Source organism: Delphinapterus leucas, chromosome 1, assembly GCF_059928025.1.
Source record: "Delphinapterus leucas isolate spDelLeu-1000000601 "Yukka" chromosome 1, BTC_Dleu_Yukka2, whole genome shotgun sequence".
NCBI lineage: Eukaryota > Metazoa > Chordata > Mammalia > Artiodactyla > Monodontidae > Delphinapterus > Delphinapterus leucas.
The window spans coordinates 10282523-10296751 of record NC_143129.1 but is presented as its reverse complement, the minus strand read 5'-3'; the positions used below and the strand labels follow the sequence as shown (position 1 = coordinate 10296751).

Here is a 14229-nt window from a genome sequence, read left to right as displayed (position 1 = left end):
TTCTTTACTTAAGCAAGCCTACATGGCCATTTTAAAACTACTTTCTATCAGTGATTTTTTGTTTACCTTTTTCTTTAATTAATTTGGAGTGTATCAATAAATTCAGGCCCTTTTTGTTTATCACCATTTCTACACCCACCTTAAAGAAATATACATTTATACACATATACATATGTAGATCATAAATAATGTAAGAAGAGACAGCTTGACAAAGAAGGTTTTGAAGTCCTGGATTGAGTCCAGGTTCGTTTTTGTATATTTTCAGAGGCCAAGCACAGGGTCTTAGGGTGAGTTAAATTAATATCCACAGAACTCAGTTTAAGAGTTGAGTGTCTGGCTTAGGAGAGAGATCATGGGGTGTGATTAATGGTTCAGTTAATAAAAAGGAGCCTGGGCTGCAACGATGTGCTCAGGTTGCCAGGACACCCTGTCTCCTAGGCTGTGGTCCCTGCAGGGCACGCTACAGTTCCTAGGCCTTTTTTGTTCACGAGATGGGTTGTCAGCCTCTGAATGGCAGTGTTTCCAGAGTAAGACCCAAATGAACATCCATTTTTCTTCATTGTGAAGTTTGTTGGGTATTTGCGTATGCATCTTGAGACCTCTGGAAAGATGATCCAGTTGGCTGCACAGCATTTGATGTTAAGCTTAGTTTCAAATCAAGGCCAGCTTTCTCTGAATTTGGAAGGCATACTTGCCTGCAAGCAGAGAGGCAGGCCGTTTGCTCTCTGGAGAGCTGCGGCAGCTGTAAGGGTGAGTCTGTGTCTCTTCCCTTTATGATCCTCCTTTTCCCATTTGTTCCTTTATTGTTCTCCCCACTTTCCTACTGGGTCCCACCAATTCACAGGTTGAAGAAAGAAATTTGGGGGTATTGTTAAGTAGCTCCCAGTGAGTAGACAAATAATCTAAGCGAAGATCTATCTTTATGCTTTTAAAACTCAGTTTTGATTAACTGCAGAAGATGGGAGACAGGCGTGAGCAGTATTATCTGTATGATCACTCCTGGCTCACCCGTCTTTAACAGCTCTCTATCGGGACCTCTGTCTTCAGCCTCAACCCTGACCTGCCTTTCCAGATTCACTTCTTTATTCTCCCCCAGATGTTGGTCCCATCTGACAACTTACCATTTTTTGATAAATTTTGTACCCTTTCTGGCCTCTGCTTTATCTTTATGCTTTTCTAGCTGCTTTTAATTTCCATTTTTTTTATACTTCAGCTGTTCAATCTCAGTGATTAAAAATCATCTTTATCCTTTAAGACTCTGCTCCAATGTTATACAAAAAGTACAAAAAAATCTTCCTTCTGCTTCTTTAGGCCTTTAGTGCTTATCGACTCTCCCTGTAGTTGTACTTGTCTTAGCTTCCTCCCTGGAATATATGCTTCTGGAAGGTGTGAATCATGTCCTGTACATATTTGTGTTTCCTGCAGGTTCTGGGACCATTCTTGTCAGAACTGGCCATTCAGGGAATGGCAGATGACTGCATCCCAGAGCCTGTATGGGGCAGAAGGTCTGGGTAGATACGAGTAGTGAGAGAACGTCCAGGACAGTTGAGCAATTGATTACAGGGAAGTATAGGGTGAATGGCAGACACAGGGGCCCACAGGGCGTGGTATGAGGGAGGTTTACTCAGTGAAATGGGTAAAGGTCTCACCTGGGCTTGGTGTCTGAACTCTGAATTTTTGAAAGATCTCAGAGTGGGGTGAGATGGGAACCAGGACTGGGAAAAAACAGGAGTATGTGCCAGACACGAAGTTGGTGGGGATGGAGAGGGGTGTGGGGTCAGGACAGAGACCAGTTGGGTGATTATGTATAAATTAGAGGCTTGGGCAACAAGGAACAAAGTAAGAACTGAGCTCCTCTAATTAGGACATACATTGAAACAGGACCAGGAGTCAGATGACATTGATTTGAACCTGACTTATTACTAAGGTGTTCACCAAGTATCCTTCTGTTTCCCTTCCTTAGAGGCTAGCCCATTCCTAGTTCAAGGTAAGTGGTTTGGCTTTTCTGTAAAGGGGAAGGAACCTCTCTCTGCCCATAGAAGGTGCTTACTGTATATATTTGCCAAATGAATTCCATTATGATGTTCTGATAATCCCCTCATGGAGAAAATGTTGAACTAAGTTATTCCCTTCTTAGGAATAATTACTAATTTTGAATTGATGGAAAATTATCATTTGATTTGTGTTCATCAAATGCTGACATAGTAAAAAGTTGTTCCACTTCAAAACAGATACGTTTTATTTAGTATCTTTTCATATTTTTAATTGCTAGAAGTTTAAAAGAACAATCAAAATGTCAATAATTATTTTAAAAAACATTTAAAGGCCAAGCCAAATGGACCAGAAATACATTGTATATTCATGAACTCAAGAAGAGACACATAGGCAGTTAACCTGGGAAGGTACCACCTTATCAAAGGTCTTGAACACTGTGCTCAGAAGATCGACCCTTTCCTCTCCTGTGATGTTGATTATAAAGAGTTACTTGTACCTTTATGGTTTCAAGTTTTGTTTTTAATAGGGGTAAAAGCTATAGTGCTTTGATACTTCTTTATTTGGTTCTTAGTTAATGGCAGGTCAGGAACTAGCATCAAAATAGAATCAAGGTTATTATAAAGGGGACCTCAGATATATTTGTTAAAAAAATGTATTAAGTTGAGTTTGGTTTATGAGATGTATGAAGAAATTTAGTTTATATTTGAAAATCCAGACTTAAGCGATCCTATACTATACTTTAAAATTACCAAGGAAAAGTAAGATTACCAAGAAGAAGTGCTATTTCTTTCTTTCTTTTTTTTTAAAAAATAGATTCCCCCTTTAGCGTCCTCTTTTTCCCCCTTTTAAAATTTAGGATTAAGTTAAATTTATTTGTTTGTCTATCTACTCGTTGATTCATTTTTTAAGGAAAGACCCCCAACACCTTCTACCTGTTTCTAGGTAGGTTTTTCCCTTGTTTAAAACCCTTCAACTATTGTCTTGAATAATTTCCAATCCCTTAGTCTCCTAACTGTGGTTTGGGCGTTGGTGCTTGCTCTGCTGCGTCCTTAGCTCCTGTCTTCCTGCCCTGCTTGTGGTGGCCCCGCTCTCCCTGTGTCAGTCGGGACGTCCCCGTCCTCTGCCCGGCCAGCTCTCACAGTTCCTTCAGACGCACCTCGGTGTTTTCTCTGCAGGGCTGGCCTGGCTGCCAGGCTGCCTGGGCATCCTTCCCGTCAGCTCTTGTCCTGGCAGTCCCTGCCACGGCGTCTGGTGGAATACTTGTTTCCTGATATTGTAAAGTCTGTTTCTTTGTCTCCCCTGCGAATAACCTGATGGGTTGGAATTGCCTCAGTGCTTTTTGTATTCCCAGCCACTGGTAGACACGTTAGCTGTGGTCAAAAAGTGGCTGAATGAGTTTTGGAGAAGATAAGAAAGCAAGCGGATGGGTGTCTGGGATGGGCCACAGTCACGGCAGAGGGTCTGGGTAGGTGATATTGTCCTTTATCTCCAGTTCCAGCACGTTTTTCTCCCTACCCCTGTCCCCCACCTTTGAGTAGCTGTGGCTGTTTATTGAAATGGGATGAAATAAAGACATGAGAGCCTTCACTTTCTTGCAGATTCTTAGGATGTTTTATTTGTGTCCTGGTGTTTGCTGCCTCATTGAAGGCAGGGGTTTAGATGTCTTTGACTACGCGTGAAGAGCTGATTCATCTCTCTGTTACGTTTTCTAATTCTTTTGCAGTTGTGACTGTCTCTGTCCTCCTTCATAAGCAGAAGGAGTATGATCATGGGGGTCAGGAGGGCAAACCTTGTCTCGTATGGTTTTGGAGGCCTTCTCAGAGCTCTGTGCAAAATACACTTACCTCTGGTCTGCCCTTGTCACTGCAGTGCCAAGATGGCCTCCCACGCGGAGCACCTTCCAGTCAGTGACTGTCAGAAGGGCGCAGATCCCTCCACTTGGCTTGGGAAGGGAAAGTTGAAATACTCTAAGATACAAGGAAATACAGGTTTTGCCTCAGTTTTAGATAAAGTTACCATAGTGCCTAGTGCTGAAGAGCAAAGGAGAAGAAATATTAACTAGATCAGTGTAGAGTTCAGAGCCCTGCTGTTTACGCCGAGAGTACAGGACAGCTTCCTCCGTTCTCATTCAATGTGCATTCACCAGAACTACCCAAGTTAAGAACAAACATGGCTTCTTGGTGGGGTGGGGGTGGGGAAGTCCTCACTCACGTGGACCTTGGATGCCTGTGGGAGGCCCGCATGACCTGTCTAGTAGGTAGCTGGTGGTTGCATGTGGCTTGAACACCGCAGAGCAGTCCGGCTGGGGAGCAGCTCTGGGGTCATCAGCGTGGAAGGTGGAAGCAGGTGAGCATGTCTGGGGAAGGTGTGTCAGGGCCTGTCCAGCCTTCCTCACGTAAAAGGGCAGGTTCACTAAAAGGTAAGTAAATACTCAGTGAATCCTGGGAGAAATTAAAAGTTAACTTCTGTGTTGCTGCCTGACTTTAGCTGTAAGTATGACATGTAAGGTATTTCTTGTGAAGACCCAAATAAGGCTGTTTCCATCCTTAATAAATCTGTGCTTTTAAAGCCTCTTACTGTTTGCCATTTTTCTAAGATTTTATCAGTTCTTTAGTCAGAGGAATGGACTTCTGCAGAGTCAGAAGGTTTCTGAAAACAAAACTGAAGTAGATGTCAATTCTATAATTCCATTTCGAGTGTAAGTCTGTAATCACTATTAATTAGATTTTCAGGTTTTTTCTATGAGTCCTTTATGTTTAAAGTCTCACGTACAGTCCTAGGTAGCTTCCTCAGCATACCGTGTTTATTATTGCCACTACTAATTTAAAACAGTCATCCTTGTTCTTTGGGTAGTATCTTCATAAAATCGTAGTTTCACATGATGAGTGTGCCAGAGAAAGTACATTTGTTTCTAGTGAACGTAAAAGTTTGGCATGATTTGTAGTGTGTGTTCAGAAGAGCAGGAGAGGACTGCATGGCGGTGCAGCAGCAGTGACATGATGGGCGGTGTTGGCTGAGAAAGTCTGCCCCGCAGCCGCCTTGGTCAGCTTCACAGAATCCGTTTAAAGACTTGTGTGGCTCTGTGGTATGAAGAAGAATGTAACAGCGATTGAATTTAGTTCCTCAGAATGTAAATTTTAAAACATAAAGTATAGCCATGATTTACTTAAGTTTGTTGAGAAATCTTTTTATTAAAAGCTAGGAGAGTTTTGTGTGACTGTGAGTCAGTGGCTTTTCCTGCTTGCTTTTTCTCCTTTCTTAATTTTCTGTTAATTTTCATTGCATTGGACGTCTGTGCACAGTAAAACGGAGGTCAAGCAGCCAAGAGGTCTAATTCTTCTTCTTCTTTCTGTTTTTGAGGGGCGAGGGTGGGCAGGAGGGGGCAAGGCAGGAGTTTTCATAGAAGTAGAGTAACACATTCAGTTTGTTTTGCTAGACACTGATTGTGTCCTACTAACCTAATTGTCCCTTAGATAGACTCTGTTGTTATGACTGACTCAGGTCCTGAGAATGTCGTGGGGCCCTGGGTGTGGGTCAGTGGAGAAGTTCCCTGGCAGGGAGTCCTGCCTTTACCACTGGGCTGTAGGGCTCCTTTCCTTGCCTGGGGTTTAGGAGCATCAAAGGAAGGAAGTGATAGGACATCTTTTAAAACCACTTCATAGTTTACTGTAAACTAGCCTGGAAAGAAATGAGGGTTTTGGAAGTTCAGGAATAATCAGAATATAGAGCAGTGACTGGTAGAGCACATGTGCTAAACAAATGAAGAAACAGCAGTTTATAAGCTTTTTTTAAATAAAGATAAAATATAAAATCTGTATTAATTCAGAAAAGTCTATTAAATTTTTCCTTTATTTAAATAAGTGTTTTTTAGTGATGATTTTTCAGTTAGTGAGTGCTTGTTACAGACAAAAGGCTGTTAAAACAAATGACCTTACAATACATAATTCATACTCATTAAAGTGTTCCCAAGTACTGGCTTGTATTCCATGGGGTCTTATCAGCTTTGTTATGATAGAATTCACTACTATGAATTATTTAGTACAAGGAATGCTTTTTATAATAAGATTTGGAAGACGGGTCCAAGCTATTTATCTTAGCTCTTTACGTATGTCAGTCTTTTGCCGTGGATGGTTATAGTTCGGCTACCATGCTTTTTTCTGGTGTTACAGCTGAATGGTTGGCCTAGTGATCACGTGCTTTTGCCAGGCCTTCGTTGTTGCTGTGTGGGTAACTGAATGACATGGCAGAATGATAAGGGACATTTATTGTGTTTGTAACAGCATCCTGTGCCCACAGTTAACCAAAACAAATGGAAAGTGTCAAAAGCTTTTTTGGACAAATTTCTTTGAAAGGGGTGAGTAAGGATCACTTGTTTTTTTAATCCTCATAGGGAAATTCTTCTGTAACGATAAACAGAAGAAATAATACCATCTTTTATTTGTATTGAACTTTAACCCTTTTGAGAAGTAGTAATACTTCATTCTTCCAGGCACTTGTTTCTGGTAGAAAACTCCCCGTATTTGCCACTCAGGGAGAAGGATTTGGGGCCTTGCTGTGTCACCGCAGACTGTGTGCTCACCGTGAGCTTTCCTTCAGAGCAGAGCAATAACTTGTCCTTAATCGTTCAAAAGTGTCAGTAGATGCTCATGTGAATTTGAACTAGTTAGGTCCTGATTGTTAGACCTGTGTTCTTTATAAATTCTTGTTTTCTAAATTTGATTATTTAACAAGTGTTTATTGGACTTTCATATGTACTGGAGGTAAAAAAAAAAAAAAAAAAAGGAAGAGATAGATTCTGCCCTTAAATAGTAATTGCTTGTGTTGTTATTGGACCTAGTGAGGTATTTGACCTCAAATGCACAGATAATGGAGTCACTAAAATGCCCTGGGACAAATTACTTAAAGGGGTATTTTATAAAGGTTCACCTGAGTATGAAGCAAGGCTGGCCAGGCAGGCAGGTTAGCTGGGAAGGGTGTTTCAGCTAGGATGGCACACTGTGTCAGAGGCACACAGGCGTGAAAGAGCCTGGCATTTGGAAGAAGTGTCAATGGTTCATTAAGGCCAGAGTATAGGATTTATATGCAAGCCAGCAAGGCTAAGAAAAGTTTCATTCCTTAAAGGGTTTTAGGCAGGAGTGTGACATATGGAGGTTTTCGTTTGAGATTGATCATTATGGTGGGTGTGGAGAGTAGGAATTACATTACCAAAGTCAGGAAGAACAATTAATTGGTTATAATAGCTGCAAGGATCATGAGAGTCCGGGAGAAGCAGAGAGAGGTTTGGGAGGTAGAATTAATGGGAGTTGGGGACTTGTGCAGGTGAGGGAGTCAAAGGGTCTGTGATGGCCTAGGAACTATATGACTGAGTGGCAGCGCCATTCACTGAGGAGGGAATACAGAGTAGAATGGATTTGAAGTGGTCAAGGTTTTAGACGTTTCTGGTTTGGCTAATCAGGCAGAGAGATCCAGCCAGTAGGGTTGGAAATGAGATTCTGTAGCTATTGGTTCATAAATCATCAGTATGTAAGAGGCAGGCTATGTGCCAGATGAAAATGCATAATTATTGATTTAAATAATCAAGGGACTTGCTGTTAAAGGAAACCTGAGCAAGCAAATAAGCAGAATTGCTCATTGATCATCGAGCAAAAGATGTATTTTGTGTGGAAAGGAAAGAAGCAGATAAAATAATTTTCTAATCACGCCCTTTATGGTGGTGATTCAGATTGCTAGCTTGATTTATTCCAAGCAGGTAGTACATTAAGTAGAAGTAAATACATTAACCAGTAATTGATAAGAGTAAGTCACTGGAACTTGGATCTTCATCCAAGAAATTGGAAGGGATTAACGTGTTCTCTTTAGTATCACAAAATACTGGAAGTAACGGACCAGTTACTGCAGAGAACAAAGCATGGTGTTGTGGCTAAAACAGTGTATACATAGCCAAATTATTGTTCACGTGTGATTAAAAGGGAGTGACAGTTTCAGATTTTCAAGGGGTAGAGAAAATGTGTTGCATGTACTATAGGAGAAAAGTCAAAACTAAGAGTTTGGGAAGGGGCCATCTTTGTACGAAAGCATTGGGAATGAGCACTGGAGCAGATTAGATGTAAAAGCAGGGCTAAACAGGTGTTATTCAAGGTTGGAAATAGTACAAAATGCCAGGGATAACTTAGATAGGCTATGGCTATAAAACATATAATCTCTGGAGATGGAGCCTTAGGGGAAAAGGAATGGCATGATCAGTCCTTGGCTAACCTGGATCGGATTGTGTATCATAAGATGGATTTTACTTTTCCCTTGATAATCAGCCAAAAACTGGTTAATGGAGGACTTAAAAAAACTTGGAAGTCACCATTAGTAGAATTTAAAATAGGAGGGGATATATGTTTTCTAAGTAGCTGGACAGGATTAAAGCAAGCAAACATGGTTCATACAGCAAGAGATGAAAAAACAAACCAAACAGGAAGGAAACAAAAAACAAGACTCTAAAAGACAAATACCAGTGAAACAATTTACATTAAATGTGTTTAATGTGTTAAATGTATTAAATTTCTGTTTTAAAAGACGGACTCAACCTAAAAAATAATCCTCAACTGTGTCCTGCTTTCAAAAGATACTTAGGACAAAGAAACATAGAAAGGTTAAAAATAAAAAGGTAGGCCAAGATTTATAAGGAATACACAACAGAAAACACAGAAGGTTAAGAATAAGAATTCCAAAGTAGAATTGAATGAAAAAAAGAAAAGCACTGAAGACAATAAAGGACAGTTTTAAAAAAATTCACTCGCTGTAATCATTAGCAGACCAGTAACTATGAAGAATTGAAGTTATATGAGCTGCCTTCACAACAGACTTCTAAGCCCAGTTTTTATATTTTCACTTCATAAAATTAAATGAATGGGAATCTTCTGATTCATGCACTTGAGTTAGTATATTCTTAATACCAAAAATTGGACCAAACATTTAAATAAAATATCAACCAAGCTATGTTTAACAGATTACCAGAGTTCTCCAAGAGATTAATGGAAGTTCTGTGGAAGAATTTTGTGGCTAGACAGTTTTGGAAAAATCTGTATAGGGTACCATTTTTGAGAGTGACAGTGCACTTTTTAGCATATTAGGGTCCCCGAGAAGTCTAGCCCAGTATTTGTTTAGCCCAGTATTTTGCAGATACCTTTGATGATGGATCTCTCTCTGTCTCTCTGTTTTGGTTGTGGAATACCAATAACAACTTAAGGTAATCCGGTGTTTTAAAGAACAGAGTTTGGAAAACACTTCTGAATATTGGTGTATACTCTGTAATAAAATTAAGACTAACAGAACAGTTGAAGAGTCAGTCATTCATTAATCAAGGAGGGTTTATCTGAGCATATAAAGATGGTTTAATAGAAAAGGTCTAGTTATATGATTCATTACCTTGTTTGGTTCAGTAAGAAAACTTGTATGATAAGCTTACTAGAGCAGAAAAGCATTTGATATCATTTGATGCCTAACCCCTCCTTTTTTTACATTAAAAAAACTTAGAAAATTGGGAATATCGTTTGATATGGAATATGGTCAGTATCATAATTTGTTGCAATTTCATAGTTCGTCGTTATTCTTATCTGCTATATTTTAAGCTCTTTGAGAGAAGGAAATAAGTTAATTTTTGCATTTTTTGGTCACCCAATCTAATATAGGACCTTGTGTTTTATGCATTCTATTGCGATTTGTTAAATGAAAACATTATTTGGAAGTGTATCCTTATGTAGTTTTTAGATCAAAATGGATTATAGTAAAAAATGATCTTTTTCTTTATGTCAAATATTTTTTAAGTGTGAAATACATGATTTTTCAAAATGGAAATAGATACTCTTCAGGATGGGCCTCTTTATGCTTGCTTTATTCATTTGCCTAGCAAGCCTTGAATACTTAAGGTGAATTTAAATTTTGTCTAACAGTTAAGTGACAGGGAATTTTTTAAAGGTTCTTGAACAGTAAAGGGGTATTATAAATACTGTTTTTAAAAAGGATTATCCTGGCCAGAAGGATTATCCTTGGTAAAGCAGGATGCGTAAGGAAGACTCCTATAATGGCAGAAGTGCTCATTTAGGAAAAGCAAGGGATTTGGGGACTCGAGGCTGGCTCAGAACTTTCCAGGATGTGGTTGGGTTTTGAGCTAAACACAATTTTTCTGTGGTCTTGAGGATTGCATTCCAGCCCATGAAACCCTAGCTGTGAACTAACTGTGGCTTTACAGAGCTTGAGAAAATTTTGTTTGTATGCAGATTTCTGCAGTCTTTCGATTTCCAGGAAGAAGCCACAGTTACTCAGGGCTCTGTGTGTGTGTGTGTGTGTGTGTGTGTGTGTGTGTGTGTGAGTGTGTGTGAAGAGACACACAATAGGCTGAACTTAGTGCTGATTTATAGGAGTCAGGAAATCTGAATTCTATTATTTTCTCCTTGTATAATCTTGGATAAGTCATATAACTTGCCTCTTTGGAGTTTTCTCACCTGTAACCTGGAAATTATTCCCCCTTTCACTCCACTGTGATGTCTTGAGAAGGTGCCTGTGGGAACTTTTTAAAAATTACAGGGCTTCCCCGGTGGCACAGTGGTTAAGAATCCGCCTGCCAGTGCAGGCGACACGGGTTCGAGCCCTGGTTGGGGAAGATCCCGCATGCAGTGGAGCAACTAAGCCCGTGAGCCACAACTACTGAGCCTGTGCTCTAGAGCCCACGAACCACAACTACTGAGCCCATGTGCCACAACTACTGAAGCCTGCGTGCCTAGAGCCCGTACTATGCAACAGGAGAAGCCACCACAACGAGAAGCCCGCGTACTGCAAATAGAGAAAGCCTGAGTGTAGCAACGAAGACGCAAGGCAGCCAAAAATAAATAAATAATTTCAAAAAATTACAAAACTGTAAGTGTAAGATGTCAGTAAAGCATATTGATACTCATTTTGCTGGAAGAGGACATATAAACAGAATTTGGAAACCCTAAAAATCATGGCAACAAGGAAACATGAAGATCTTTTTTCTTTTGGATTTTCAGGTGAAAATTAAGCATGCAGTTAAAACTAGTATTTAAAAGCCTTTCTGTTACAGAGAGAAAATTAATAATACAGTTGTGTCATAATTTAGAATCAGTATTTACATTGCTAACATTTTGTTACTTATTCTAAAGTAATTTGTTCAGTGTATACACTGAAATCTGTTGTTTTAACTGTATAGCTAGATGAAAATATGGCAGAAGAGGTTTGTATGAGCTTTCTTTTCCTTTTAACGGTTTGCTTGAGGAATAGGCAGGCTTTTCTTCACTGGACAGACGGTAAAGGGAGGACATTGAGTGGATTTCCTAAGCTTGCATTTGCTGGATGGTGACAGAGTCAGGGCTAGAATTCATAATTTTTGTTGTTACCATATTTTCTCCCTTTGGCTACAGCATTTTTTTGCTGATAATTATGACTTTGTAATAATATTTGATAATCATAATAATCTTTTAGGAAGATAGTCCAATGGTGTGTGCCTTTTGCTTATTGATTTACAGATTCACGGAAGCCACAGGGAGTATTTTCTATAAGAGGACATACGATTTTTTCTTTGGAACAACAAATTCTCAGGCTTATTAAATAAATTACATTCATATAGTCATTTACAAATGTGTGAATTAGTAATGGGCTTATAGCCCACACATTTTTCAATGTTGATTCATAATAGGACAAACTGTATAAAGTACTTCATGAAATGATGCTCTAATATGCATTCATAAAATGATTGATTTTTTTAATGTAAGAGAAATATCTATATGGGAAAGGTTAAAAGGGGATAAGTTATGAAACTGAGAATGTCATCTATTTTATATGTTTTTTCCCATTAACTTTAAACACATGATAGTTCCCTTGTACCTTGAGGTAAATAATTATAAATTAGAATCTTAGAGCATCACATCATCTTTAAATAATTCAGAAACAGTAACAAACCCAGTAGCATTAACTTAGTTTTTTTTGTGAGGTCAGCTGTGTATTTGAAATGTCATTCTAAGCAAATAAAAACTTTCGCTTCTTGGTATTTTAGATTTCAGATTAATTGGCCACTGACTGTTTCTCAGTAGTGTTTTATTCCGTGAAGACTTTCATGAAGGGATCTTAGGAATGGCTCAGGCATCCTAGGGAGGCTCTGCTCAGGGGCGGGGACTGACCTGCAGCAGCCCAGGGTCCCTGGCTCAGAGGGAACTGCTCCAATGTATGCAACGTGACTTATTTATTTCAGAGGAAATTAGAATTTGGCGGATGTTTGAGACTGGAAGGGACTTTGAAGTCATGTCCTCCAGTTGTATTTGATATTTTAGGTAACTGAGGCTGAGAACGTTAAGTGAGACATTACAAAGACCGTGCTTGGTGCAAGTGGGTTAAGTTGTATTCTGCGTATCATATTCAAGTGCTTTTCTTCCACTGTTATTATTTGTGTTCGTGAGAATCTCCTTGATAACATCACTGAAGAAGTAAACAGAAACAGTGAAGTTCTAAACTTGTAGGGTTGTAGGACTCTTACATTTCATTCAGTGCTATAACAGAAGAAATGATTATTTGAGAAATTTCACCTAGATGGTGGACTAATCCACAAGTTGTACTTAAAATATATTTTGTTAACATTTAACAAAATGTTGTAAAGCAAATCAGTTTCTTAAAAATGACACGTGAAAGGGACAGCGCTTTAATTGAAGTAAAGACCTCATTAAACTTTGACAATTAATGAAATAACTATGTTAGGACACTGGGTTTTATGTTAATATATCTTTGACATATTAAACAAAATATAGGTAGATGTTCTTCAGGTTTACCTCTGTTTGATGGAAGTAAAGAGTGAAATCGTCAAAAGGTAGGCAACAGGGAGAAGTCTGTATCAGGACAGCAGATTAGTCAACTTCTATGTAGTTGACTGTAATGGACATTTTTGGTGGCAAAACTGTAAATCCCAGGATATACAGAGATGTGCATAATTTGATTGCCAACTTTCAGTTAGGAAGGTGTTCTTGGACATACATTAATAATGGTTTTGCCATTCTTGAGTTTTCTCTTTTGTTTAAATATTAAATAATAAGTAGGTCTATTTGGTCTCTGTTTCCAAGCGGACAGGCTTGTTTTAATCTCTTAGGCTTTGACCTGGAGAGGCAACAGTTGTGAATAAGTGTGTGTGTGTGTGTGTGTGTGTGTAAGAGAGAGAGATGGACTTGTGTTTGCCTGCTTTCTTATTACAGCCTAAGATTCTGATCATGGATTATGACTCGGTTTTCTGGTTGGTATTCTTGCTGCCAGGCCTGCGGTTTTGATTTCTGTATGTATTACAAGTAGTTAACTAATATGAAAAAAACATGCAGGGATTTTAGGGTTATTTTTTGGAAATACTACTTCTGTTTTTAAATTTGAGAAACTGTGACTTTTAAAACCTCTGTTCCTTGTTCCATGCTATCTACTTAGGGACTTAAACACACTTATTGTTTTGATATTGCTTTGATAAAATAGAACCCAGCTGATAAGCAGCAGTTATTCACTGTACCTTGTGAAGGCATGGTGTGGAAGACGAACTGTGCTGGATCTGATGGGAGATTCAGAGGAATCTGCTACAGCCTTTGTCACCAAGGATTTTATAACCCTGACCGATGGTGTCATTGACAATGTGAGGAAGGCCCTTAGTGCCTGTAGAGCACACCATAGTGTCAGGCTACTGCAGGGACATCAATGGACAGGGGGTCTCCTGGGGTTTGGGTGGACTCCCCCGGGGCCCCAGGGAAGCAGAGGGGTGTGTGCTGGGCTGTGACTGGAAGCTGTTGCGGTCGGCGAAATTAGGGTTTCTGAAGGTCAAAAATGGGCCAGTTTGGCAAAAAGAGTGCGACATGAGGCTCTGATTCATTCTCTCTGTGGCTGCCAGTGGTATTTGTAAAATGGAAAACCAGCTCTAACTCTTCGTCTAAGAACCAGCCAGTCTTCGGAGGCTGCGTTGAGTAGCCTGAAATGTGAGCCTTGCCTTGACTTTCCATCGGCTGCATCTCTGGCAGCTGCTTCTGAGGCCTCTTCACTGGGATGTGAGCTCTTCAATGGAAGCCTCCCTTTGTTGTTCATCTTTTTATCCTTAGTACCTGCCTGCTTCAGAGAAGGAAGTCAGTACATTGCTGTTGAATAAATAGGGGCCTGCAGTTCCAGGCTAAGGAATTTGGACTTTATTCTAAAAATGGTGGAGAACAATTAGAAATT

General features: G+C 39.6%; 1 protein-coding gene across 22 annotated transcripts in view; it reads left to right on the top strand.

Annotated features, from left to right (window-relative positions):
• The window catches only part of NEK7 (NIMA related kinase 7), a 145848-nt gene that overhangs the window by 9618 nt on the left and 122001 nt on the right, over positions 1 to 14229 (top strand). For 3 of the 22 annotated variants that reach the window (XR_016391874.1, XR_016391872.1, XM_089906428.1), the window contains exon 1: positions 4199 to 4341. The exons of 6 other annotated variants lie outside the window; for them this stretch is intronic. Coding sequence is in view for 9 of the 16 variants with exons in the window: in XM_089906428.1 (XP_089762554.1) it covers positions 4268 to 4341 (74 nt within the window). In the remaining 7 variants the exon portion in view is untranslated. Of the gene's footprint in view, positions 1 to 18; positions 1988 to 4192; positions 4342 to 14229 lie in introns of those variants that run through there. 13 more of the 22 variants (XR_016391873.1, XR_016391871.1, XM_089906350.1 and 10 more) reach the window with 10 other exon arrangements.